This window comes from Poecilia reticulata, linkage group LG6 (assembly GCF_000633615.1).
Source record: "Poecilia reticulata strain Guanapo linkage group LG6, Guppy_female_1.0+MT, whole genome shotgun sequence".
Lineage (NCBI taxonomy): Eukaryota > Metazoa > Chordata > Actinopteri > Cyprinodontiformes > Poeciliidae > Poecilia > Poecilia reticulata.
This window is the reverse complement of record NC_024336.1, coordinates 4,960,281-4,983,153: the sequence shown is the minus strand read 5'-3', so window position 1 is coordinate 4,983,153 and position 22,873 is coordinate 4,960,281. Positions and strand designations below refer to the sequence as shown.

The 22,873-nt window shown below is 41.8% G+C and overlaps 2 protein-coding genes across 6 annotated transcripts in view; both read left to right on the top strand.

Moving 5' to 3' along the window:
- Window positions 1–6,123: 6,123 nt before the first annotated feature.
- Window positions 6,124–20,046, top strand: ctcf (CCCTC-binding factor (zinc finger protein)). 5 transcript variants are annotated; one of them, XM_017305418.1, is made up of 17 exons: window positions 6,125–6,171; window positions 6,256–6,289; window positions 9,268–9,447; window positions 9,535–9,677; window positions 9,783–9,893; window positions 9,972–10,151; window positions 12,066–12,278; window positions 12,347–12,509; window positions 12,947–13,117; window positions 14,591–14,724; window positions 14,801–14,921; window positions 15,158–15,307; window positions 15,380–15,540; window positions 16,478–16,660; window positions 16,743–16,875; window positions 16,952–17,170; window positions 17,747–20,046. In XM_017305418.1, exons 3-17 carry the CDS (start codon window positions 9,279–9,281, stop codon window positions 17,989–17,991), a joined length of 2,496 nt encoding a protein of 831 aa, XP_017160907.1. In that variant the 5' UTR covers window positions 6,125–6,171; window positions 6,256–6,289; window positions 9,268–9,278; the 3' UTR covers window positions 17,992–20,046. The 5 variants fall into 5 exon arrangements, with proteins under 5 accessions (XP_008409150.1, XP_008409149.1, XP_017160906.1 ...); XM_008410928.2 differs by having other exon boundaries at window positions 6,124–6,289; window positions 16,955–17,170; XM_008410927.2 differs by having other exon boundaries at window positions 6,124–6,289; window positions 17,750–20,046.
- The window catches only part of carmil2 (capping protein regulator and myosin 1 linker 2), a 96,937-nt gene continuing 93,242 nt past the window's right edge, over window positions 19,179–22,873 (top strand). Inside the window, exon 1 of the mRNA XM_017305147.1 lies at window positions 19,179–19,238. Coding sequence (XP_017160636.1) covers window positions 19,179–19,238 — 60 coding nt within the window. The remainder of the gene's footprint in view (window positions 19,239–22,873) is intronic.

The following is a 22,873-nucleotide window of genomic DNA, read 5'->3' as shown; positions in this document are numbered from 1 at the left end:
ATCAAAACATCTACAATAGTGATAGTAATATCCATCCATCCATTTTCTTCCACTTATCCGGGGTCGGGTCGCGGGGGCAGCAGCTTCAGAAGGGAGGCCCAGACTTCCCTCTCCCCAGCCACTTCTTCCAGCTCCTCCGGGGGAATCCCAAGGCGTTCAGTCGAGAGACGTAATCCCTCCAGTGTGTCCTGGGTCTTCCCCGAGGCCTCCTCCCGGTGGGACGTGCCCGGAACACCTCACCAGGGAGGCGTCCAGGAGGCATCCTTACCAGATGCCTGAGCCATCTAGTAATAATAGTAATATTATCAATAGTAATATTAATAATAAAATAATAGTCAATGCAAAGTAGCCTACAAATTCTTTGGTGGGGGGCGGTCAGGGACCTGAATAAGGGTTAGGGGGGCGCTGGCCCAAAAAAGGTTGAGAAACACTGTCCTAGCCCATCATCCATACTTATGATCACACACATGCTCTTCATCCCTCTTTTAACCTCTCCTTCACAGCCACCTGTCATTATGACCCCTTTTAATCCAACTCCTCTTCTTCACCATTTTTTAAATTCCTTTCTTCATATCCATCTTCTTCTACTCTCTTTATGAGTAGATGTTTTTATGTGACTCCCCCAACCACTATTTGTGACCCATTTTCATTTGACTGGTTAACATCATCCAGCTTCAGGTTTGCCCAGCAAATAAACTGAATGTATAATGTGTTTTCATCCAGACATGTGGTGTGTGGCTTATAATGATGTGAATTATTCTCCTTTTCAAAATTGTAATAAAAATAACTCATTCTGCCAAGGAGGCCTTTGAGTTGAATGTTGCTCAATTTGAAACAGATTGAAGGAGAGAATGCAGTAGTTTCTGCTGTTCAAAGTAGAGGATATTTTAAACAAGTGCCATAAAGTTTTAAATTATGCTTTTAAATGAAGCTAAAATAGAAGTTTATGTTGAAGTTTATTTTTCTGTGAGTACATGTTTTTGATTTGAGTTGAGCTTTATTTGACCAATTTYCTGTAAATGGTCTACTCAACAGTAACTGTCCCAGATTACCGCCATCTGCGAACAGGGCCAGGCTTCAAAGAAAAGCTTCTATGTTGCTTCCTGTTAGCTAACTGTTAAAGGAATAATTATAATGAAGGAGCCTACTGAAACAGACCAAAGCTGTATTACTGGTCCACGCCAGTGTTTTACAAACCGTTTTAAAGTTTTGTGTGAAAATTATATATTTAGCTTTTATCATTTATAAATCTGACATTTATAAATTCTGATATTTTCTAAAGTGGATTCATTAAATTAAGCAAATAAAAAAAGACATGTCAGTCATTACATGAGTAATAAATGACATTTAATCCAAATAACTGCAAAAATATAAGGGTGCTTCTTTCCTGTGAGGTGTTTTTATCTATTTATCTTTTTTCTTATTCTCAGTAAATGATAAGGAATTGCTTCTTCTTTTTATTTTGGAAGCTGGGATTTCTTTCCATTCTGAATGTTGACAAATTGCTATAAGTTACAGAGTAATGATTGATTTATTTTAAGTCTGTATGTTGTATCTGTCACACCCTGTCAGAGTGGCTGTATATGAACTGCATTGGGCCACAGAGCTTATTGCATCTTGACGAACTTTGTAACAACAGACTCACTGAAAATGCCAAACTGTGGAGCATCAGTCAACTCAGTTGCTTATTCTAAGTGCAATTTGTTTTGTTAATCTAATAGTAGCATTACTCTGCCTTTTCTTCTGCAATATCCCTGCACTGTAAAGTATATTATTAATATTTTTGATAAATTATATAAGAAAAGACTGCTCTCACTTTGCCTGTTTTGTTTCTGCTGAAATGATTCTGATAACATAAAAACATTTATAGATTATAGACTTCCCTCATTTTATGCGCACTTTCATCAAGTTCATAACTGAATATATTCACAMAGTAAAACTGCTTCCATGAAGTCATCAATAAATTATTTCAAAACATGATAAATACAGTTATTTTGTACTGTTCACCTGTTCAGTTTTGCTACTTAAAGTACTTGGTGTATTGATGCTGGCCTACAATCTGTTGCCAAAACATGCTGCAATTTATTTTCAATCTCTTTTTTCCCCTTTTTATCATTACTRCAATAAATAACATGAAAGAGTGTCCCAAATTTTTTTGTGCAAAATTGCTCATTATTGTTACCACCATAGTTTTGTTAAYAACAGAATCAGAAGAGTGCTGTGTGTTGCTTTCAAGTCTTCCTAAAAAGAGTCTCTCAGTGGAAAAAATCTACTGGAGCAATCCTACAGCTTATGGTCAGTAAAGCTGAAGGGTCCTCATACATCTCAAAATGAAATATGTCTACCACCCAAATACTGTAAAACAGGCTGAAATAAAGAAGTTGTTTATCTCCACTTGGGGATTTTTACTTCAATAAAGCAGCATATGATCATTTGATTTATAAAATGTATAGAAAATAAATCAAATTGATTAGTATACAGTTGGGTCACTGAACAAAACTGTCAGCTAATCCCGCTGGCAACTGGACACTGTTTAGGCTAAGGGTTCATAAATGCTTTAGCAATTAGTTTCTCATCAGAACCAGTAATCTCTCAGCCAGTAGTAAAAAAATAATAATAATTTTGTTTTTTAAATGTTAAATTGAGAAATGAGTTGGTTTCTTTTTAATGGTCAAAAATTTGCAAGGAGAAAATTGAATTTGGTGTGATTAACAGCAAGTGAATTTTTCATATTCCTCTGTATGTTTTGACTAAAGATAATAATCACCTCTACCATTTATGGGCAGTGACATCACAGGATGAAACAATTACTTTCGTGTATGCTGAGTTGTGGAAGGTGTCAAAATATTAGACAATTCTCTATTTTTCTTTGACAGTGATTTTATGCTTTTACTAATTAAAATATGAAAAGAAAATCATGGGGTTGCAGGCTGATGCAGTAGGTAGCACTGTTGCCTTGCAGTAAGAAGGTCGTAAGTTCAAATCCTGGCGTGGGGTCTTTCTGGACTTTGTGTTTTCTCCTTGTCCACAGGGGTCTCCCTGGGTACTCCAGCTTCCTCCCCACATGACTGCTAGTCTAAATGGCCTTTGTAACTTGCCCTTAGGTTTGAGTGTGTTCGTCCATGCATGCATGAGTGAGTGTGTGTTTATGCATGGCTGTTTGTCCTGTATATCTCTGGCTGGCTGCCTGGATGGATGGAAATCGAACTTAAATTTGTGGTGCCATGTCATCTGCTGGGGCTGGACCACTGAGTTTTGTCAGGTATTCCTGCACCTTGAAATGTGAGTGCTTCATGTTTTTTTCTGACAAACATTTTGCTGGCAAATTTAAGATACTGATTCATTTTCCAGTAGGACTTGTTAAGAAAATATATTTAAAATAAGCTAGTTGTAAAACTTAACCATATCTTCAATAATTAGGTAAAATTAATGGTGTTTCAAATAAGGACACTCCCCTAAGTTCAATANCATTTGATTTATAAAATGTATAGAAAATAAATCAAATTGATTAGTATACAGTTGGGTCACTGAACAAAACTGTCAGCTAATCCCGCTGGCAACTGGACACTGTTTAGGCTAAGGGTTCATAAATGCTTTAGCAATTAGTTTCTCATCAGAACCAGTAATCTCTCAGCCAGTAGTAAAAAAATAATAATAATTTTGTTTTTTAAATGTTAAATTGAGAAATGAGTTGGTTTCTTTTTAATGGTCAAAAATTTGCAAGGAGAAAATTGAATTTGGTGTGATTAACAGCAAGTGAATTTTTCATATTCCTCTGTATGTTTTGACTAAAGATAATAATCACCTCTACCATTTATGGGCAGTGACATCACAGGATGAAACAATTACTTTCGTGTATGCTGAGTTGTGGAAGGTGTCAAAATATTAGACAATTCTCTATTTTTCTTTGACAGTGATTTTATGCTTTTACTAATTAAAATATGAAAAGAAAATCATGGGGTTGCAGGCTGATGCAGTAGGTAGCACTGTTGCCTTGCAGTAAGAAGGTCGTAAGTTCAAATCCTGGCGTGGGGTCTTTCTGGACTTTGTGTTTTCTCCTTGTCCACAGGGGTCTCCCTGGGTACTCCAGCTTCCTCCCCACATGACTGCTAGTCTAAATGGCCTTTGTAACTTGCCCTTAGGTTTGAGTGTGTTCGTCCATGCATGCATGAGTGAGTGTGTGTTTATGCATGGCTGTTTGTCCTGTATATCTCTGGCTGGCTGCCTGGATGGATGGAAATCGAACTTAAATTTGTGGTGCCATGTCATCTGCTGGGGCTGGACCACTGAGTTTTGTCAGGTATTCCTGCACCTTGAAATGTGAGTGCTTCATGTTTTTTTCTGACAAACATTTTGCTGGCAAATTTAAGATACTGATTCATTTTCCAGTAGGACTTGTTAAGAAAATATATTTAAAATAAGCTAGTTGTAAAACTTAACCATATCTTCAATAATTAGGTAAAATTAATGGTGTTTCAAATAAGGACACTCCCCTAAGTTCAATACAGCGTCGAAGGGAAAACACGCCCTCCCATTTAAAGTGTGGGACCCGGAACTTCAAACTTTAGATCGCCATGAGGTTCTCTTGAGACCTGGTCTCCGAAGAAACATCCGTAGTGGTGAGATGTTTCTTCGTAATATTTTGTCGTAGTGTGCGAGGTAAATATTGTCGTTTGTGATTTTATTTTAGTTCTGTCAGTGTCATTAGTTGTTTGTCTAATAAAATGCTATGCTTTAGGACGTGGAGAAGCGTGTTGTTTTTTATGGTTCAGCTGATACAATGACGACTTCAATGAATCCGGGTAGGGGAGGAAATAAACGAGTCAAAAGGTTTTTAATTATTCCCCTTCTGAACCGTTTTAACAGACTCTACCTCTCCCTCTCACCCACACACTTCCAAATGTACCAATACCATGTTAATCACCATGGCAACATCAGCAAGGTAGCTTGGCTTAAACCATGGACTTGTCAAGAGGAAGAGGAACTAACAATGCAAGTGACCTGAAGGCTACTATTAAAATAACTTGAGCTTTGTGAACTCTTCATCTGAACCCCAGCTGGTTTCATCCATGCCATGCTGCATTGATGCTGTAATTCCAGAAAAGACAGTACTTGGTTCTCATGTCTGTATGTTTTAGTAGGGCCACATTTCTACATTAGAAATATTTTCTATTGCTCTTAAGTTATATTCTAACAAGACTTTGGGGTTGTCATTTACAAAAAGTAAATGAAAAGCCCATGTAGGAGCAGCATACATCCTGGACAGGTCGCCAGTCCATAAACTATGCACACACACTCATACCAGCTCCAGGTGTCAAGGGCCAGTGTCCTGCAGCTGTCAAATGTGTCTCTGCTTCAACACATCTGAGTCATTAAAGGACTTTGAAGAACTTGCCTGTATACTCAAGKGGTAATTCAGCCAATTGATTMAAATATGTTCAACCAGGGAAACGTTAAAGTTGCCAAACCTGGAGGCCTGGGTTTAAAATCCCATGATTTAGAGAGAGCATCAGTTAACCTAACAGTCATGTTTTTAGACTGGGGGGTGAGGAAGTCTTTTCTTTCCTGGAATCAACCAAATAAGCTGAAATATGATCTTAACACTGTGTGAGGAATAAATCTATTTGAGGTATATTCCTTGAATTAAGTTCCTAAAACACAGTTGCCAATTTTCTAACTTTTTGAGACTTTTGGATTTGATGGATTAGATACCAAATATCTAAGTTCAGATATTTGGGTGCAACTGCAATCAAAAGTCTGTCCACTTCACTTTCTTATTTCAATAAGGAAGTCTAACATTTGAATTGCTACTTTAAAAATAAGGGTTATGACAGAGATGGTAACAAATATATAGTAATATAGTCAAATCAATCCAAAGCTATAAAGTGATATTTATTGGATTTTTTTTTCTTACATTGTTTCTTAAAATATATATCCTATATATAAATTCTAAGCTAAAAACTGGAATTTTTTTCTGAGAGCATAACTCATCTCAGGAAGAAAGCCTTCATTCTCCTCACATTGGGAAATGAGCTTCAATGTGTTTTAACGTTGCGCCCCTCCTGGCCAATCAGGGTGCTGCATCAGTTCCGACACCACCCCCCAGCGGCCGCACAGGCGCACTGAGCGCTCAACTGCCATTTTGTGGCAGAAGCTACTCTGCCAAAGCGGGTGAGGAATTAAAACTAACTGCGAAGAAGCGTGTAGTTTATTTCGACCTGGTTAAACTTTTTAGCACTGCCTCTCTGCTTTCAGGCGGGACCACAGGGAGGAGAAACACTCAGAACAGGTAGAGTACCACTACTTTTCAGACAAGGGGGGGAGTTTGCAGGATCTTTAACCGGCCTCTAGGTGTCACGATGGGGCTCTGGATCCTGGCAACTCGTGGAATGGTGTTTGTCTCCCTCTATCGTTTTTAAAAGATCTGGCGAAATATGGTAAAACGCCCATGGATGTTATAATTGTACAAACGATCAAATCTATTCTATGTGTAGTTGTATTTGTTTAGCACGAGAAAGCGGATAATTTGTCGAGTTCATTGGAGAGTTCAGGCCAGGGCGTCCATTTTCTAGCCTCTTTGTCTCGGCAGCTGTACAGATCTCCAACGACGTTGAAGCTAGTGTCCTAATTGAAGCTACGGATTTGCCACTGCTGCAAATGGGCTATTACCTTCTTTATATGTTATCATCTGATCACTTCTATTTTACGATTTAAAATACTTAGGATCGACCACACACTGGCTTAGTAATTCTAAAGCAGTTACAGATTAAACACATTAAATCAAACTCAAAGGTTTTTGACATTATACTGTTTTTGTAACAAGGTCATTTATATGACATATGTTATGTATTTAATCTATGTTATCAGCATATAATATTTCTAGTAAGGGTGAGCATCAATAAGGTGGACAAAGGTTTKACCCATCACAAATTGGATTTTAGTTTTTCTTGGATTATTGTAGAATTATTCAGTTTAGGACCCCTTGTGTACATGCCAAATAAACATCACAGCCACGCTTTGTGTGTATGTGTGTTTAAACACATAGCTTTAAAAAAATCAGTAATTGTGTTGGGAAGTAACTGTTAGTTGGTTCAGAGCAAATCCGTTCAGGTTTAGTCACCAGTTCATAAAAGCGAGGAAAAGGCTGAATCAGACGCTAACTTCGGTGTCTTTAGCTGCAATTAGCTTGTTGTGTTAGCTCACAGTGAAGGCCCTCCTCGCCCTTCCGAGTTTTAAAATATGCAAGAACTCCCAGTGAGCCAAAACACTTTAATGTGATCGAACATGTCATTTTAAAATGGAGCAATGTTGAAGTTACGCCCAGTTTAGCGCGCCTCCSCGACGACAGCATCCGCTCACAGTCACGGTGAGATCCGAGCGAGCGGAGCACAGAATGGCGACGCTCTGCTGCTGGAGAATCCTCCCACTGTTACTCCGATCGATTGCACAACTTAGCGTTTCCTGAAATCTCCCATCTTCCTGCATCCAGACTTGGACCCCTGGTTGTTCTCTGCCCAAGTGTGACGACCTCTGTCTGTCTCGGTTGCTAACGCACCAGCCGCCCGCTTGTCTCTTATTCTGAGCCCACCTAGAGCCTCATGGCCACAGATCTCTGTTCCAGCAGAGAGCTCCCTCTACGACTCGGCTCGGAGAGCTACAAAAATACCGCTGTTTAAAAGCAGCACTTGCAGGCAACAGCTGTCCCAGCCTGGTTCAGTGTCGTTTTAGGCTAAATTTCTACCTGCAATCAAAGCAGCTGTGAAGGCCCACACACCTGAACCAGAAACAGAACCTGARCAAGAACCTGTCCAGCCTGCAGCTCTAAGGCAGCATCCTCACAGATGGCCGTGAAGTTTGTGCAGTTTTACTACTCTGACTGTGCAACAGTCATAGAATAGTAATATATTTGTATTTATTAAAATCAGACAAATATATGCTTTTTGTTCGTGTTCAGAATGAATAATGTGTGTTTTATATATTTTTGTATGGTATTTTTTCAGTGTTCTRAGGTCTGACTTGCCACATGGTTTTGTGGCAAGTTTTAGCTGTGTGTTTGTTGCCAGCAGGTTTCTTCTGCTTATAGAGAATTTAAAGAATGGTTCAGTGTGGAGTAAAGTTATCAGGAACCTCAGGAAGAAAACCAAACACAGCCTGAAACCCAGATGAGTATTATGACCTCCTAATGTGATCAATCAAAGTTTGACTGAATCTGAAAGGCAACTTGCCGACAGGTTGTGGTTGGTGAAGTGCTCTACACTGTGATCCACTGGTTTATCTTTCTATTACTTCTGTTGATGTTGACTCCTCTCACAAGGACTTCCTCACCAACCGACCCTAGACTCTCCTCCACCCTCACGCTGAGCATCACCTCCCCATAGGGCTGTGTGCTGAGCCCCCTCCTGTATTGTCTCTACAGTCTGACCACAACAGCAACCACATCGTCAAGTTTGCTGACGACGTCACAGTGGTCAGACTGATCTCACAGGGTGATGAGGAAGTTCTGAAGCCATCCTCACTCTGAACACCAAGAAAACCAAGGAGGTCATCATGGACTTCAGGAAGCTCAACACCGACCCTCATCCAAGCAGAGCCTGCTGACATACTGCGTCACAGTATAGTACAGCAGCTGGACTGTTACAGACAGCAGAGGGTCATTGACTGTTCTCTCCCCTCTGGTGGACATTTACACCTCCTGCTGCCTCAGCAGAGCCAAAGTCAACACTAAGGACAGAACCCACCCTGGCTTCAACCTGATCAACCTGCTGTCCTCTGGGAGGCACTACAGGTGCATCAAAACAAAAACAGACAGACTCAAAAACAGCTTCTTCCCAATTAACACCCTGAACTCTCACATACACTAATTATAAAGTGGTTATATGTGTATATATATCCATGTGTGTATGTGTGTCCATATATATGTATCATTGTAAATATATATTTATGTTTATATTGTATATATTTCTGATGTTGCACTGTTTTTTCTAAATTCTGAATGTGAAAATCTTTGTGATGTCACATATAGTTACTGTCAGAAATGCACTTCCTCTCCTGTTGATTGGTTCATCTTCCCAGGCTGGACATGGTGGATGTTATAGATGATAGATATTATAGCTAATAGTGATGCTGCTATCAACAGGAGCAGATGAACATCAGGATTCCTGCATCCACTAACCTCACGACCCCTGTCCCCCACCCTGTCTTTGGTGTTTTTAGAAACCTGTGTTGCAACCATCTCCAATTAGTTTCCCTCTCTTCTCTGTATTTTAGTTGTTGTTGTCATGGATGGCAGCTCAGCAGAAGCTGTGGGGGAGGTGGACGCCCCCCCTAAAGACTTCCCATCCATCCAGGCTGTCCACAGCCAGGAGGCCCTGGTGGTGGATCTCCTCCAGCAGGCGGCCGAGGCCGGGGGCGTGGTGCAGGGACCGGCGGCTGTCGTACTGGAGCAAGGTTSTGTCTGGGCTTGTTCTGCCTTGGTTCTGCTAGGAGTTTAAACATGGTTGATGTTAGAAGTGACTGTCTCTCTGGTGTCTCCAGGTCATGTGGAAGGAATGGTAGCAGCTGCCCAATCCCAGCAGGCGCTGCTGGAAGCTGGGGTCGGGATGAGCGTGCAACGTGGAGAAGTAGAAATGATGGTCATGGATTCCCTGGATCCCACCCTGATGCAGATGAAGACTGAGGTAACAGCAGGACAAGAGTACATGTCATGTATTTTATCTGATTGTGACCCTGGAAGTATCAAAGAAGCTTCTACAAAAACCCAGATATAAGTGTTTATTTTTCAGGTGATCGATGCTGCAGTTGGGGGATCATCAACCACAGTTGGCGTGGTTRCAGGAGCAGCTCATCAGGCTGCCGTAGCAACAGTGGACCAGACTCAGATCATCACCCTGCAGGTGCCTCTTCACCTTCTGTTCTCTCCTAAAGTGTCGGCTGGGGACGCTCATGTCCCTCCGTCTTATGCCGGGATGCAGGTGGTCAACATGGAGGAGCAGGCAGCTCTGGGTCTGGGAGAGCTGCAGCTGGTCCAGGTGCCGGTTTCTGCCGCCACCGTGGATGCTCTGCAGCAAGGCACATTTGTGGACACCACAGCAATGCCGAAGACTGGAGACCCTGTCATCTGTCACACACTTCCTCTGCCTGAGGGCTTTCAGGTACACACACACACACACACACACACACACACACACACACACACACACACGCATGCACACAACAAAGGCACCAATGTGGAACTACAGTAGTTAATAATACTCTGCACAATTTACATCTTCAACATAGGGCTGCACAGTGGTGCAATTTGATTAGCACTCTTGCAGCAAGAAGGTCCTGGGTTCGATTCCCGACCCAGGGTCTTTCTGCATGGAGYTTGCATGTTTTCCCTGTTCATGTGTGGGTTCTCTGCAGGTTCTCGGCTTCCACCCACAGTCCAAAACATGACTGTTAGATTGAGTGGTCTCTCTAAATTCTCCTTAGGCGTGAGTGTGTATGGTTGCTTGTCCTGTCTGTCTCTGTGATGGGCTGGTGACCTGTCCAAGATGACCTCTCACCTGTTAACCCCCCTCGCCCATTTCTCGCCCACTGGGGATTGACACACTCCATATATCAATGATGCACTCTGTCCTTCTTACAACATATGAAGTGTATCAAAGTACAGACTGTTGATGTTTTCATGGCCAGAAAATGGTGGAAATTCTTATATTTTACTTACTTTAAGTAAAAATGATGGTAACACTTTATTTAACAGGTGTGCATAAGACTGACATGACACTGTCATAAACATGACATAACACCTGTCATGAAGCAGGCTTCATAAATGTTTACGACTGTTGTCGTGAAGTCTCATTCGGTAAATAGTGACACTTTTAATGGAAAGTTCCATTAAAACTTGCCTTAAAAGTCAAGAGAAAAGTCAAAATTCCTGAAGACTCCTTCATATTCATAAGAGGTGTTAAGCAGGGGTGCTCCAATCAGGTTTTTTTGCTGCCGATTCCGATACCGATCACCAATGAGGCCGATCTCTGCTGATCACCTGGATTGACTGTTAATGTTTTGCTTTAGGTATAAATGCTACTATATGATCTGACAAAATAAAAAAAATTATCTGGCAATAAATTTACCTAATTTAGGCATAAAACATGCAAAATACTTGTAGGTACAGCAGCTATTCAGTCAAAAAGAACTGAAAAACCTGCAATCAGTAAAATAATTAATAGTAAGGTTCTCAGTACCRTAAATTATACATGAGTCAAATAAATCTGCCTATATCAAATAATGTCAAGTAAAAAAGGAAACATTCACTCAAAGTCAAACRCAGGCTGCATCAAAATAAACGATCCTTCCTGATAGCATGGCCAGCTGATTAATGCTGATTCTGATTGGTTGTTTCTGACCGAGCAGAGCAATTCTGCACATCACAGGAGGCAGAGGAGATCGATTATTTTTTCAGAGATTATCTGTCTTGTGTTAGGACGGCGAAAGTTTTAGTACATATCTAAAATCTTTTCTTTTTTAAAGTTATGTGCTGCAGCTTTAAGCACCGCATCACCCAAACGTCCCCATTAACTCTCAGAGCATTAAAGTTYCTCACCACATTGCTTAGGATTTACTGCTGTGCGCTTGCAGCAGTGTGAAGGAAAGAGGAGATCAGTTGCACACAGGCTGCAAATGAGATACAGGTGATCGGCAACAGGAGACCGTGATCGGCGATCACCGATCATACACCTTTTCACGGAAATTGGCTGATTATGATTGGTGTCCAATCGATCGGCACACCTCTAGAGTTAAGTCATACATATGACAATCTCATGACAGTCTTATGCACAACCCTTCAAATGAAGTGTTATCAAAATGATTTCTGCCAATCAGAGCCAGTCTTAGAAACATTTACTGATTCAAATCTCTGGCAGATTGATTGGTGCATCTGTTAAACACCAGACTAGCCTTATGGGACTACGTCAGCTAGTGGTCTTTTGGTCAGACCCTGAGCAGTCAGTTTAAGGAAATAATCAGTGTCTAGGATATTTGCATAAAATGGTTAAAATTTGACTTGGTTCAATGTTTTCTAGGTGGTCAAAGTTGGTGCTAATGGGGAGGTGGAGACTGTGGAGCAAGAAGAGGGAGTAGAAGCCCACTCTGAGGAGGACGAGGAGGATGCGGAGGTGGGACAGCAGCTGCTGGAGGAAGGAGAGGAGGCTGCCCATCCTCCAAACCATCATCATAACTGGGCTAAAGACCCAGACTATCAACCTCCATCTGGGGGGATCAAAAAGGCCAAGAAGGTAAAGCGCTCCCATGCTAAAAGACCAAAAAGTCCCCCTSTCCCTAAACTAAAGCTGCTGCTGTGCAGGGGAAGAAGAGTCGCCTGCGCTACGCTGAAGGAGACAAGGACATGGACGTCAGCGTGTACGACTTTGAAGAGGAGCAGCAGGAGGGCCTTCTGTCTGAGGTCAATGCAGAGAAAGTAGTCGGCAACATGAAGCCTCCAAAGCCCACAAAGATCAAGAAGAAAGGTACCTGACAGTAAAGCTAATGTTTCCTCATTCTTTCATTTTTGTTTCTGATGTCAAAGGACTGGTCCTTTATTGTCCTTTCATTGCTCTCTTCCAGTACAGCTCTCATAGCTTTCAGCTGTTTTAGAAGTGGAACATGACTTCATTTTCAAATATCGCATAGTAGAATGTTATTTTTTCAAACATTAACAGTTTATAATGTGCTTTACAGCTAATAGACAGCTTGTTGTTCAGAGTTGTGCTGCAGATGCTGAACTCAGCATTTTCTGAAAGCTTTGGGAAGATGGTGTCCCTGAAAGCTGTGTGTGTGTGGTGTGTGTGTGTGTGTGTGTGTGTGTGTGTGTGTGTGTGTGTGTGTGTGTGTGTGTGTGTGTGTGTGTGTGTGCGTGTGTGCGTGTGTGTGTGTGTGTGTGTGTGTGTGTGTGTGTGTGTGTGTGGGGTGAAGAAGACTTTCCAGTGCGAGCTGTGCAGCTACACATGTCCTCGTCGCTCCAACCTGGACCGGCACATGAAGAGCCACACCGATGAGAGACCCCACAAATGTCACCTGTGTGGAAGAGCCTTCAGGACGGTGACACTGCTGAGAAATCATCTCAACACACACACAGGTTATAAACACACTCAAGAAATGGATTTAACTATTGTTGTTTTTTTGCCTGTCCTACAGTTGGACGAAGTGGTCCAGTCAAAGCTTCACCTGCCTGAGCACGCCCTGCTCCACCAGCCAGCTGCTAGCATCACCAGCTCAACCTGTCTCAGCTATCACTTCTTCACTGGAAGAGGATTGCTTCTTTAAAAAAATCAATCTCAGTGTTAAAGTGTTTTAATATTCAATCAGAAAACATTTGATGCTTCCATGGAAGCAGCATCAGACAGTGACCACACTGAGACATAGGGAGAGTCCACCCTGGACTGGCCACCAGTCACCATACAAATATCGCTGCTGTTTATTAAATGCTCATTCTTAAGCAACAACTAAAACTAAGTCTAACAACTGCTTTTAACATGTAAGAAAATCCTTAAAAAACACTAGAGATGGCTAGACAGAAGCAAAACAAGCTGGAAATTCAGCTCAACTTAAGGCACTTTACAAAAAMTATAATTTCTGTTTAATCATACATCCATTCTAACAAATCCTAGTTATCAAACTATAGATCAAGTTCAGCTTATTATTCAAATTAGTTTAAAAAGTTTCCTGTCTAAGGAAACCCAGCAGATTGCAGCCAGTCATTGACTTGCAGCATTCTCTCCTCCTGGACCAGCATGTAGCAACAGTGGAGAGGAAARGTTCCCCTTTAACCAGAAGAAACCTGCAGCAGAACAGAACCAGAACCTGGCTCAGTACCAGCGGCCGTCTGCCACCATCTAATGGGAGTTTGAGGAGACGGAGAAAAGACACAAAAAGAAAGAAAGAACTGATCCAGGAATACTTTATCTGTTAAAGTAAAGTAAAATGTTAACAGCAGAAGACACTCAAACACAGCAGTTAGTAATAATTATGTGCTAAACCAGCTACTAGCTAGCATTAGAAGGTTTTTCCTACTTCTGCCACCTAGTGGTAGCTGTAAGACATTACAGTCAAGAGGATATAGAGCTGAATTATCAGAAATCATGATGACGGGCATTTCAGACTTTGACATTCAGCTTTAGTTTTATTTAGTGACACTGAAAGCAGAGAGGAACAGGAAGCTGTGTGGTCCTCCTCTTCCAAACAGACATTTCCCTTCAGGTTTAGGTCTCGTTGCTATTAGCAACATGTTTCTTGCCCCTGCCGMAACAAGTGATCAAGCTCCTGGATTAACTTCAACACTGAATGTGTTGTTTCAGACCAGGGCAGGATGGAGCTGCTAGTCATGTTTATGCACTCAACCACAAACKTTTTCAGGGACCATTTTGTTTTGCTTTCTTTTTTTTCTTTCGTATTTCAGTTTGATTGACGTCATTTTCTAACAGTGTTTGCTTGACTGTTGGCTGTTTTTGTTAAAATTTATGAYAGTAAATATAAATCATCGCTTCTAACAGGTGATGATAATGTCTGAGTGGAGGTTTAACGCTCACATGTTCTCTGCATGTTGATGCAGGGACTCGACCACACAAGTGCACAGACTGTGACATGGCCTTCGTGACCAGTGGAGAACTGGTGCGTCACCGTCGCTACAAACACACACACGAGAAGCCATTCAAATGCTCCATGTGTGACTACGCCAGTGTGGAGGTAGGACCAGCTGCTGTCTACTGGACATGCATAGGGAGGGAAACAAATACACACTGTGTGTGTGTGTGTTTTCTAGGTCAGCAAACTGAAGCGGCACATTCGCTCCCATACTGGGGAACGTCCCTTCCAGTGCAGTCTGTGCAGCTACGCCAGCAGAGACACATACAAGCTGAAGAGACACATGAGGACACACTCGGGTAAATCTGACTCACCTATCAAGATGATGGAGGAAACATCTGGAAGGGGTTTTAGTTGCTGTCATTGTACAACATAGTTTTCTGTCTTTATTTCTAGTAATAAATATTTAGTCTAATGAAGAATGTTAGAAAGTCCTCCCTAGTTTATTATGTGAACCAAATGCAGCACTTGATCTGTGCTGAGCTCCATTAGGTGACAGTAACTCAGGAGTGAACCTGCTGCTTGTCGTTGTCAGGAGAAAAACCTTATGAGTGCTACATCTGCCACGCCCGATTCACCCAGAGCGGAACCATGAAGATGCACATCCTGCAGAAACACACAGAGAACGTGGCCAAGTTCCACTGTCCACACTGTGACACAGTCATCGCACGCAAGAGTGACCTGGGTAAGAACGGCCAGCGTGAAGGAGCCAGACCCGATTCTCTTCCCTGGGCTCACTCTGTCTGTCTGCATGCAGGGGTTCATCTGCGGAAGCAGCACTCGTTTATTGAGACTGGGAAGAAGTGTCGATATTGTGATGCTGTTTTCCATGAGCGCTACGCTCTAATCCAGCATCAAAAGTCCCACAAGAATGAGAAGAGGTTCAAGTGTGACCTGTGTGACTACTGCTGCCGTCAGGTTGGTCTGATCTGCTGCTGGCAGGGAGGGAATGATCAGCAGGTAGCTGCTGGCTTGTTTCCAGGTTGGAAGCTGGAGCAAAACAAAGCCATTATGTGTTATTTTCATTTAGCTTCAGTTTCCTGTAGATGTTTACTTCTTGCTACATGTAGTCTCATCCTTTAGAAGCATTCCTGTTTSTTAGACCAAAAATCCTTAATAAGATCCTAAATCAGGGATGTTTAGCTCCATGTATGCTGTAACCTTTACATGTATGCTAGAATGTATTGTCTTACATGTATAGTTTTGTTTYCTGCTGATCATGTAAGTCCATAGATTTTTGCAGCTTAAATTATTAGCAACCTTAGTCCAAATAATTCTCTTAACAGTACTTATTACATTCTAGAGCTGCAGCTAATAATTACTTAGTTGTYGGTAAATCAGTCTAAATTTAGCATTTTCTGTTCTGAATTTACTAAGATRCCTATGTTGTTACACAAACTCCCACAAATTAAAATAATTCTTCAAATGTAAGTTTGATGCTTAAAAAATGTAAAATGTGGAGAACCAGATACTTTTTATGGACTATTAACTTTAAGTGCAACTAAGCCCCAAATCATCGTTTTTTTGTTKATTGTCTAAATCTTGGGTTCTATCTTTATGTTTCTATGTGAATTTTGATATTTTTGTGTAAATTTGTGTAGGTCCATAATATTTTGTCTAAAACCAACTCAGTGCTGCCCCCCTTTGGTCAAACAATGCCTACGATGTTTGACCAAAAACATCGAAGCTGCAGTTTCTACTAGTCAGAGTTAGTAATGTTTCATGTATTCATGGTTTTGTCAGCCTTTGACCTCCATGTTGTGAGTCTGATGACTCAGAGTAGGCCACGCCCCCTTTGAATGCCAACCAGGTCCCTGTAAAGCTGTGATGTGTAACTGTGCTGCTGCGGTTTCAGGAGCGCCACATGGTCATGCACCGGCGGACCCACACAGGAGAGAAGCCGTTCGCATGCAGCCAGTGTGAAAAGACCTTCAGGCAGAAGCAGCTGCTGGACATGCACTTCAAACGCTACCACGACCCCAACTTTGTTCCCACAGCTTTTGTTTGCCCCAAGTGTAGCAAGACGTTCACCCGCAGGGTGAGACGGCTCCTCCTCATCCTCTCCTGTTGACTGACTGAAGATAAAGAACACCCTGATCACAAGTTCTCTTCTTCTGTAGAACACCATGGCTCGTCATTCTGAGAACTGTAGCGGGGAGGTGGAGGAGTTTGAGAACGGAGCTGCCACTCCAAAGAAAGGCAGGAGAGGAAGGAAGAGGAAGATGAGGAGCAGAAGGGATGAGTATGATAGCGGTGAGTCATTTTCAAAATTGCATGTATGTAGCAGCAGGATGCTGTGTTCACTCCTCTGATTCCTGTGTGTCTTCAGAAGATGACATCCCCGAACAAGACGAGGATGAGGATGAGGGTGAGGAAGAAGCAGCACTGCTGCAGGAGGAGGAGGACCTGGAGGGCATGGAGCTAGATCAGGCTCCTGCTGTTATCCCAATTGTGGCCCCAGATGAGCCTCCAGTGAAGAGAAAACGAGGCCGACCCCCCAAGAACCCCAAACCTCAGACCCCCAGCAGAGTCGGGGCTTCTTCTTCTGGTGAGCAACACACACTGAAATGACTCGATGGTAAAAACTGGGAATGATGTCAGCACATGGAGACAGTAGGACTGGGCCATATAATTGGCCACCATTCATAATCGACCAATTTTTGTGAAAAAGTATATGATTGTGATCTCCGATCACTGTCACTGTCTTTTGTTGCCAATCACAAAGACCAATCACATGTATCTCAGACTTTGCAGCCTGCAGAAGTCAGTAGCCAAACTCCACCAAGTGTTTGTTTTTTAAATGTCACATTTAATTTGTTGTGTTGACGCATTTTGACATGCTTATTTTWCCGTCGCAAGACAYAAACTTCCCCATTYGCTCATGTGGAGCATTAAAGTTCCACATGACATGGCTTAGATGCTGCGCAGTGAGAATAGATTATTATTTACTTACATACCATTACTGGCTCTACCACTGGGTTCAGCAGGTTTACTGGGGGAAATGCTGCTTCTACTGGCCTGTGTGACCGCATCTCTTAAAACTCACTCTGTGTGTGTGTGTGTGTGTGTGTGTGTGTGTGTGTGTGTGTGTGTGTGTGTGTGTGTGTGTGTGTGTGTTTTTCAGTAGCTGCCACGATTCAGGTGGAGGACGAGCTGACGGGTGCAGTAGAGAACATCATAGTGAAGAAGGAGGGGGGCGATGCAGCGCCCTCTGTGAAGCAGGGAGCGGGCCTGACAGTGGAAGGAGGGCTGGGTGGTGGTGAGGGGGTGGAGGAGGTGGAGCTGACTGTGAACCAGGAAACAACAGCAGCTACTGCTGCTAATGGAGATCTCACACCAGAGATGATCCTCAGCATGATGGACCGCTGAGCAGTGCTCCACCTGCACCCCTCCAGCTCCACCCTGGTCCAGGCTGAGCTGCTCTCTGACCATTAAGACTTTTCTCCACTGAATGAATCTGCATGTTTTGCTACTTCGTCCTACTCAAAGCCACATCCTGTCTGCCTGTGCCCACACACATTTCAGTTCATGTGCACACACAATCCCCCTGTGTGTATGTGTGTGTGTGTGTGTGTGTGTGTGTGCGCACTAACATCTGAAAACACCAAGTAACAGAATTAGAGTTTTCTGTTGCGCTAGCTGTTTCTCCAACCTGTCATTAACATCTGACTCTTTCTGAGGGCGGCCATCTTGTGCTGTGACCATAAARAGCAGAACCAGAAGCCATGCTACGGTTCTATGTGCTGCTCTGACTTTCAGGGTGTGATGTAACATAGCAACACTTTTCCAGTCGTTCAAACAGTTTTTGTCTGAAGCCCAGAGTTTGTCATTTCTTATCCGTTCCTTCGCTGTGGTCTTTAGGGTCTATGGCTGGTGGCTCATTGCTGCTGTTGGTCTGTTAGTTTGGCCCATTTCATTTACTTAGAGACAAACGAGGCTGGGGGACCTGGAATAGACTGCTTCCTTATCCTTAGCTCTCCTCGTGCATGTATCCACTGAATACATGCACGAGCTGACACACACACCTGGAAGCAGTGTGTGTGTCAGCTTACACACTGCTGACACACACACCCTGGTCCTTAGCTACTTGAACCACAGTGTTCTCTGCTGCCTCACAGGCGGGGACAGTGCACCAGTTGGTGAAGCATTTACTCCAAATTGGAGGAAGAAAAGAAAAGAGAAAAAGATTTAAGGCCAGAAAGTTTCAGAAATCATTGGAACAAACTTCTCTCAAAACGTTTTCTCCTTTTTCAAAAGTGTGTTTGCCGCTGCCATCATTCAGAGTCCTGATGTTCCCTGGCGTACTGTGATGTCACGGTGTGTGAAGTTGGATGTTTTTCCTGATCKAAGCAATCCATCATGTTAGGAAGGTTCTTCCACATTGTGCTCTGCAGTGTGAAGAACCCACTGGGCCTGAGCAACCAGTACCAGCATGAGGGTGTTTATGAACATTCCACATGTTAGGTGATGAGGTTTTCCAACTTCTAACTTTTCAGTTTCACTTCCTGCTCTGCTGCCAGCAGTCATCACACAGACCAGCTGACCTGGACCTGAAAATGGACCGAAACCCAGACCTGGACATAAAACTGGACCCGGACCTGTCTGCTGGCTTCCATGTACATAAATGTTTTAAATCTTCCTGGAAGAAAGCCTTTCCTTTCTGATTTTGATAATGTTTGAAAAAGCGACTGGACTTTATTTCCTGATTCAGTAAACGTGTTTCTGGTGCTCTGTCTGGATYCTGGTGATCGCTTGTGATTTCCAGCCAAAGATCAGCCTAAACTAAACCAGATGAGCCACTTTGTCATTTCCTGTGTGCTATTTTATTGCTTTACACTTTTTATTTTCTAGTTGCCTCTTCACTGTTTCTCCTTTGATTTGGTTATTCTTCCATCTGTAAAACGGACTGCAGCACCTGTTTGGGTGGTGAAGCCCAATTTGAGTTTCCTGTTTTTCAAAGGCTCTGTTTGCCATGAGCTGTTTCTTGATTGGTTAGCTGTCCTGTGGTGAGGTGAAGCCTCATTGGATGTGTTTGAATGTCATCTTCATGAAAATCAAAAAGTCAAAAATCTCTGTTAATAGGCTTCCCTAATGTCATCATCTGCTGTTTCTCCAGGAATGTTAGTTGTATGAATCGCTTCAGATATCTGTCCTGTACTGCAGCTGTTCATTTCCAGCTACGTCTGGAACCTGTTTTCTCCCATCTCTGTTTTCTGCTGTAATCTGAGATCTGCTCCTATAAAATGAAAGCTAATGTGCTGTGTTGCTGTTGGACATGTGGACACAGCTTTGATTTATTTGATCATGTCCTTGGCAGAGAACCTGCCTGTTCTAAGTCCAACAGAACCAGAAACTTTGACCATGCCATTACTTTAGCTACCACTCTGTACAGATAATACTGAACAATAAAATCACTGTAATGGACTTTTGGCTGCTGCACACTTCTGTCCCATCATGCATTTGCTTGGATTAATGTCATATTTATTTATTGATTGATTTAGAACCTAAAGAAGCAAAGTTCTATTTAGCACTGACTAAATGAAATCCAACCCGCCCAGTGGTTGGGAGAAGGGCTCCCTCTGTTGTCCAACTTCAATGCTTCAAGTTATTGAAATGTTAGAACAGAATATATTTTATTGATCCCAGAGGGGAAAATGCTAATTTGTTGGCAAGCTACTCCAAAGTGTTAAATATTAGTAAATGCAAATATAACCAACATAACCATGGGATATAAAATTGATAAAAAATAGATGTATAGATTACATCACATATGTGTTATATTTTCATTTAAATATGACCAGAATCTTTTAATAGATAAAATTACAATGTTTTAAAATTACAGCATSTTTTAACCTATAAATAAATCTATAAATGAGTGTAGACTAAATTTAGAGTTCAGTACATTAAGAGCTGTAGTGACGTCTGATGGCTTCAGGCAGGAATGATTTTGCTGAGCTGAGTTTTGGTGTCGTCAGCCTCAGGCTGGAAGTTCTTCATCCATCATGTCATGGAGTGGATGTTGTYTGATTGATATTAATAAAATGAATAATATCTCAGCAGGTGCGCYGTTCCACCAGGTGTTTGCTATTTGCTGCTGACTAGTCTGAAGGAGCTGAAGGGGGCAGTGGTAGGGGGAGGTCTACTCTGAGAGGGGGGATGCTTGGAAACTGAAACTCCAAGGAGTTTTGTCATAGAAGGTGCTGCTTGGTTRGCCCAGGCGTTCTGCACAGCTGAATGGTTGCCATGGGAGATGAAAGGATTTCTCAAACATGCATGAAATACTTGAGTCAACACCCCAGGTATGTTTTTGATGACAGAATAATATAACAATGCAAACCTAAAAATAAAGTCAATTTTACATAATACTGCCCCGTTATTAAACAAATAAAGGACATTAAAACTCAGCAACAATTCAAGAGGAATGTTGCTTATTACTGGATATGCACAATATCCAGTAATAATGAACTTTTTAGATAATACCAACATAGATGGATAAAAAACTATCTGCATTCTAGAGTAAGAAAACCAGTGGACTGTGCTGCCAGACACTTCCAACTTGTCACAYGATCATATGGCAATATAATGTAGATCTAATATAGAAAATCTGTGTGAAGCCCAATGCTCTGCAGCCTCCACAGAACCACAAAGTTACAGATGACTCCATCTGCAGATGGACTCAAGATTTATTTAAATCATTCCTACCCATGWAAAACTCTTGACTTTACTCTTTACTATTGACTTTTGGATTATATTTATGTTACAATGTTATCCAAAGAAGCTTGAAACTTCCCTCATCTTTTTACTGTTTTCTATACCTGTACGAAAGTGCACATTTCCTGATTGTGGTTTACTGCTTGCTAAATGGAACAGGATGTGTGTCTAAGTTCATGTGCAAAAAGTGCCTGCATGCTGAGCAAAATGTGAAGTGTGTTTGTCGTGATGCAGGGTGAGAAACGGAAAGCAGCTCGTCTTCAGATGGCTGTCTCAGGCAGAGAGCAGATCCGCGGTCCTCCAGTCCAGGACTGGATCGTTCTTGTACTCTGATCTGATTCTCATCTGGGTGGGTGTTTAGCTCAGATCAACACCCAGGTGTTCTGCGTTCTGGACTCCTTATGTGGCTCAAGAGAGAAGCTTGGACATTTCTGCTTGAATTCATCATATCTCAGAGTTTGACAGCATGGACTCCATCTCTCAGACTTTGCGAGGTAAAATCTAGCACTATTCATTGTTGTTCTACAGTAGGACACAAACTGGATGGAAAATACTTCTGTTGTTCTTTGTGTACAATCATGCATGCTTTTACTCCTCAAAACTGACATTACTGGGGACAAAGTAAATGTTAAACAGATGATGATCTCTGGTTTTGCAGWGTACGTATTTGTAATCATGTCTAAGGTTATTTCAACTACAAGCACAAAAAAGCTTCATGTGAGTAAAATAAAGTTTGTGAAGTAGGACAGGTTCTGCTYATCTGGAAAATATGTATACATGATGTACCGCTCATTACACGCATATGTGATGCATCAGTTGAACTTCAGAGTTGAGTCAGCCTTTAGTGTTTTATTAAAGGACGGTTGCTCCTTTGTGCCTCCAGCTTTAATTCCACCTCAACACTGACAGCAACTGCCTGAAAAAACAGGACTCAGCCTAGCAGGTGGATAAATGTCAGGACTACTGAGACCAAAGAGGTATTTTGATTGTAATTATTATTTCACCAAGACTTACAGAAAGATGGATGCAAACAGGGAAGAGATGYTGAGGTACCTTTTTAGACACTTGTTGTGAGGAAGAATTTTATTTGTTGGGTACGATGAAACATCAAAATATGAAACACCTGAAAACACATTCTGAAATTTTTCTATTCTAACAGTTTTTCAATTTTTCAGAATAAATTTTGCATTATATATGGAAAATGTTAAATAATATTTATGAAATATAAAAGTAATTTTATAGCATGACCTAAACTTTCATAAATCTCAAATCCTGACATTATAAGATGGGGGCATAAACATATGAGAGCTGTGAACCTGTAGCMCATACACTAATGTTAGCATGTTTGCTCTTTGTTTTGATATGACAGGTTGATAACTGTGAAGTTCTACTTTAGCTTTGTGTGGACAACACTTGTTCTCCTGCTTCCTAAACTTCGAGCTTTGCTTTGAACATCTATAAATGTAATAACTGGTGAGCATAGATCTGATCTCCATGGAGGAACATGGAGATCAGATCTGCTCAGAGAAAAATACTAGAA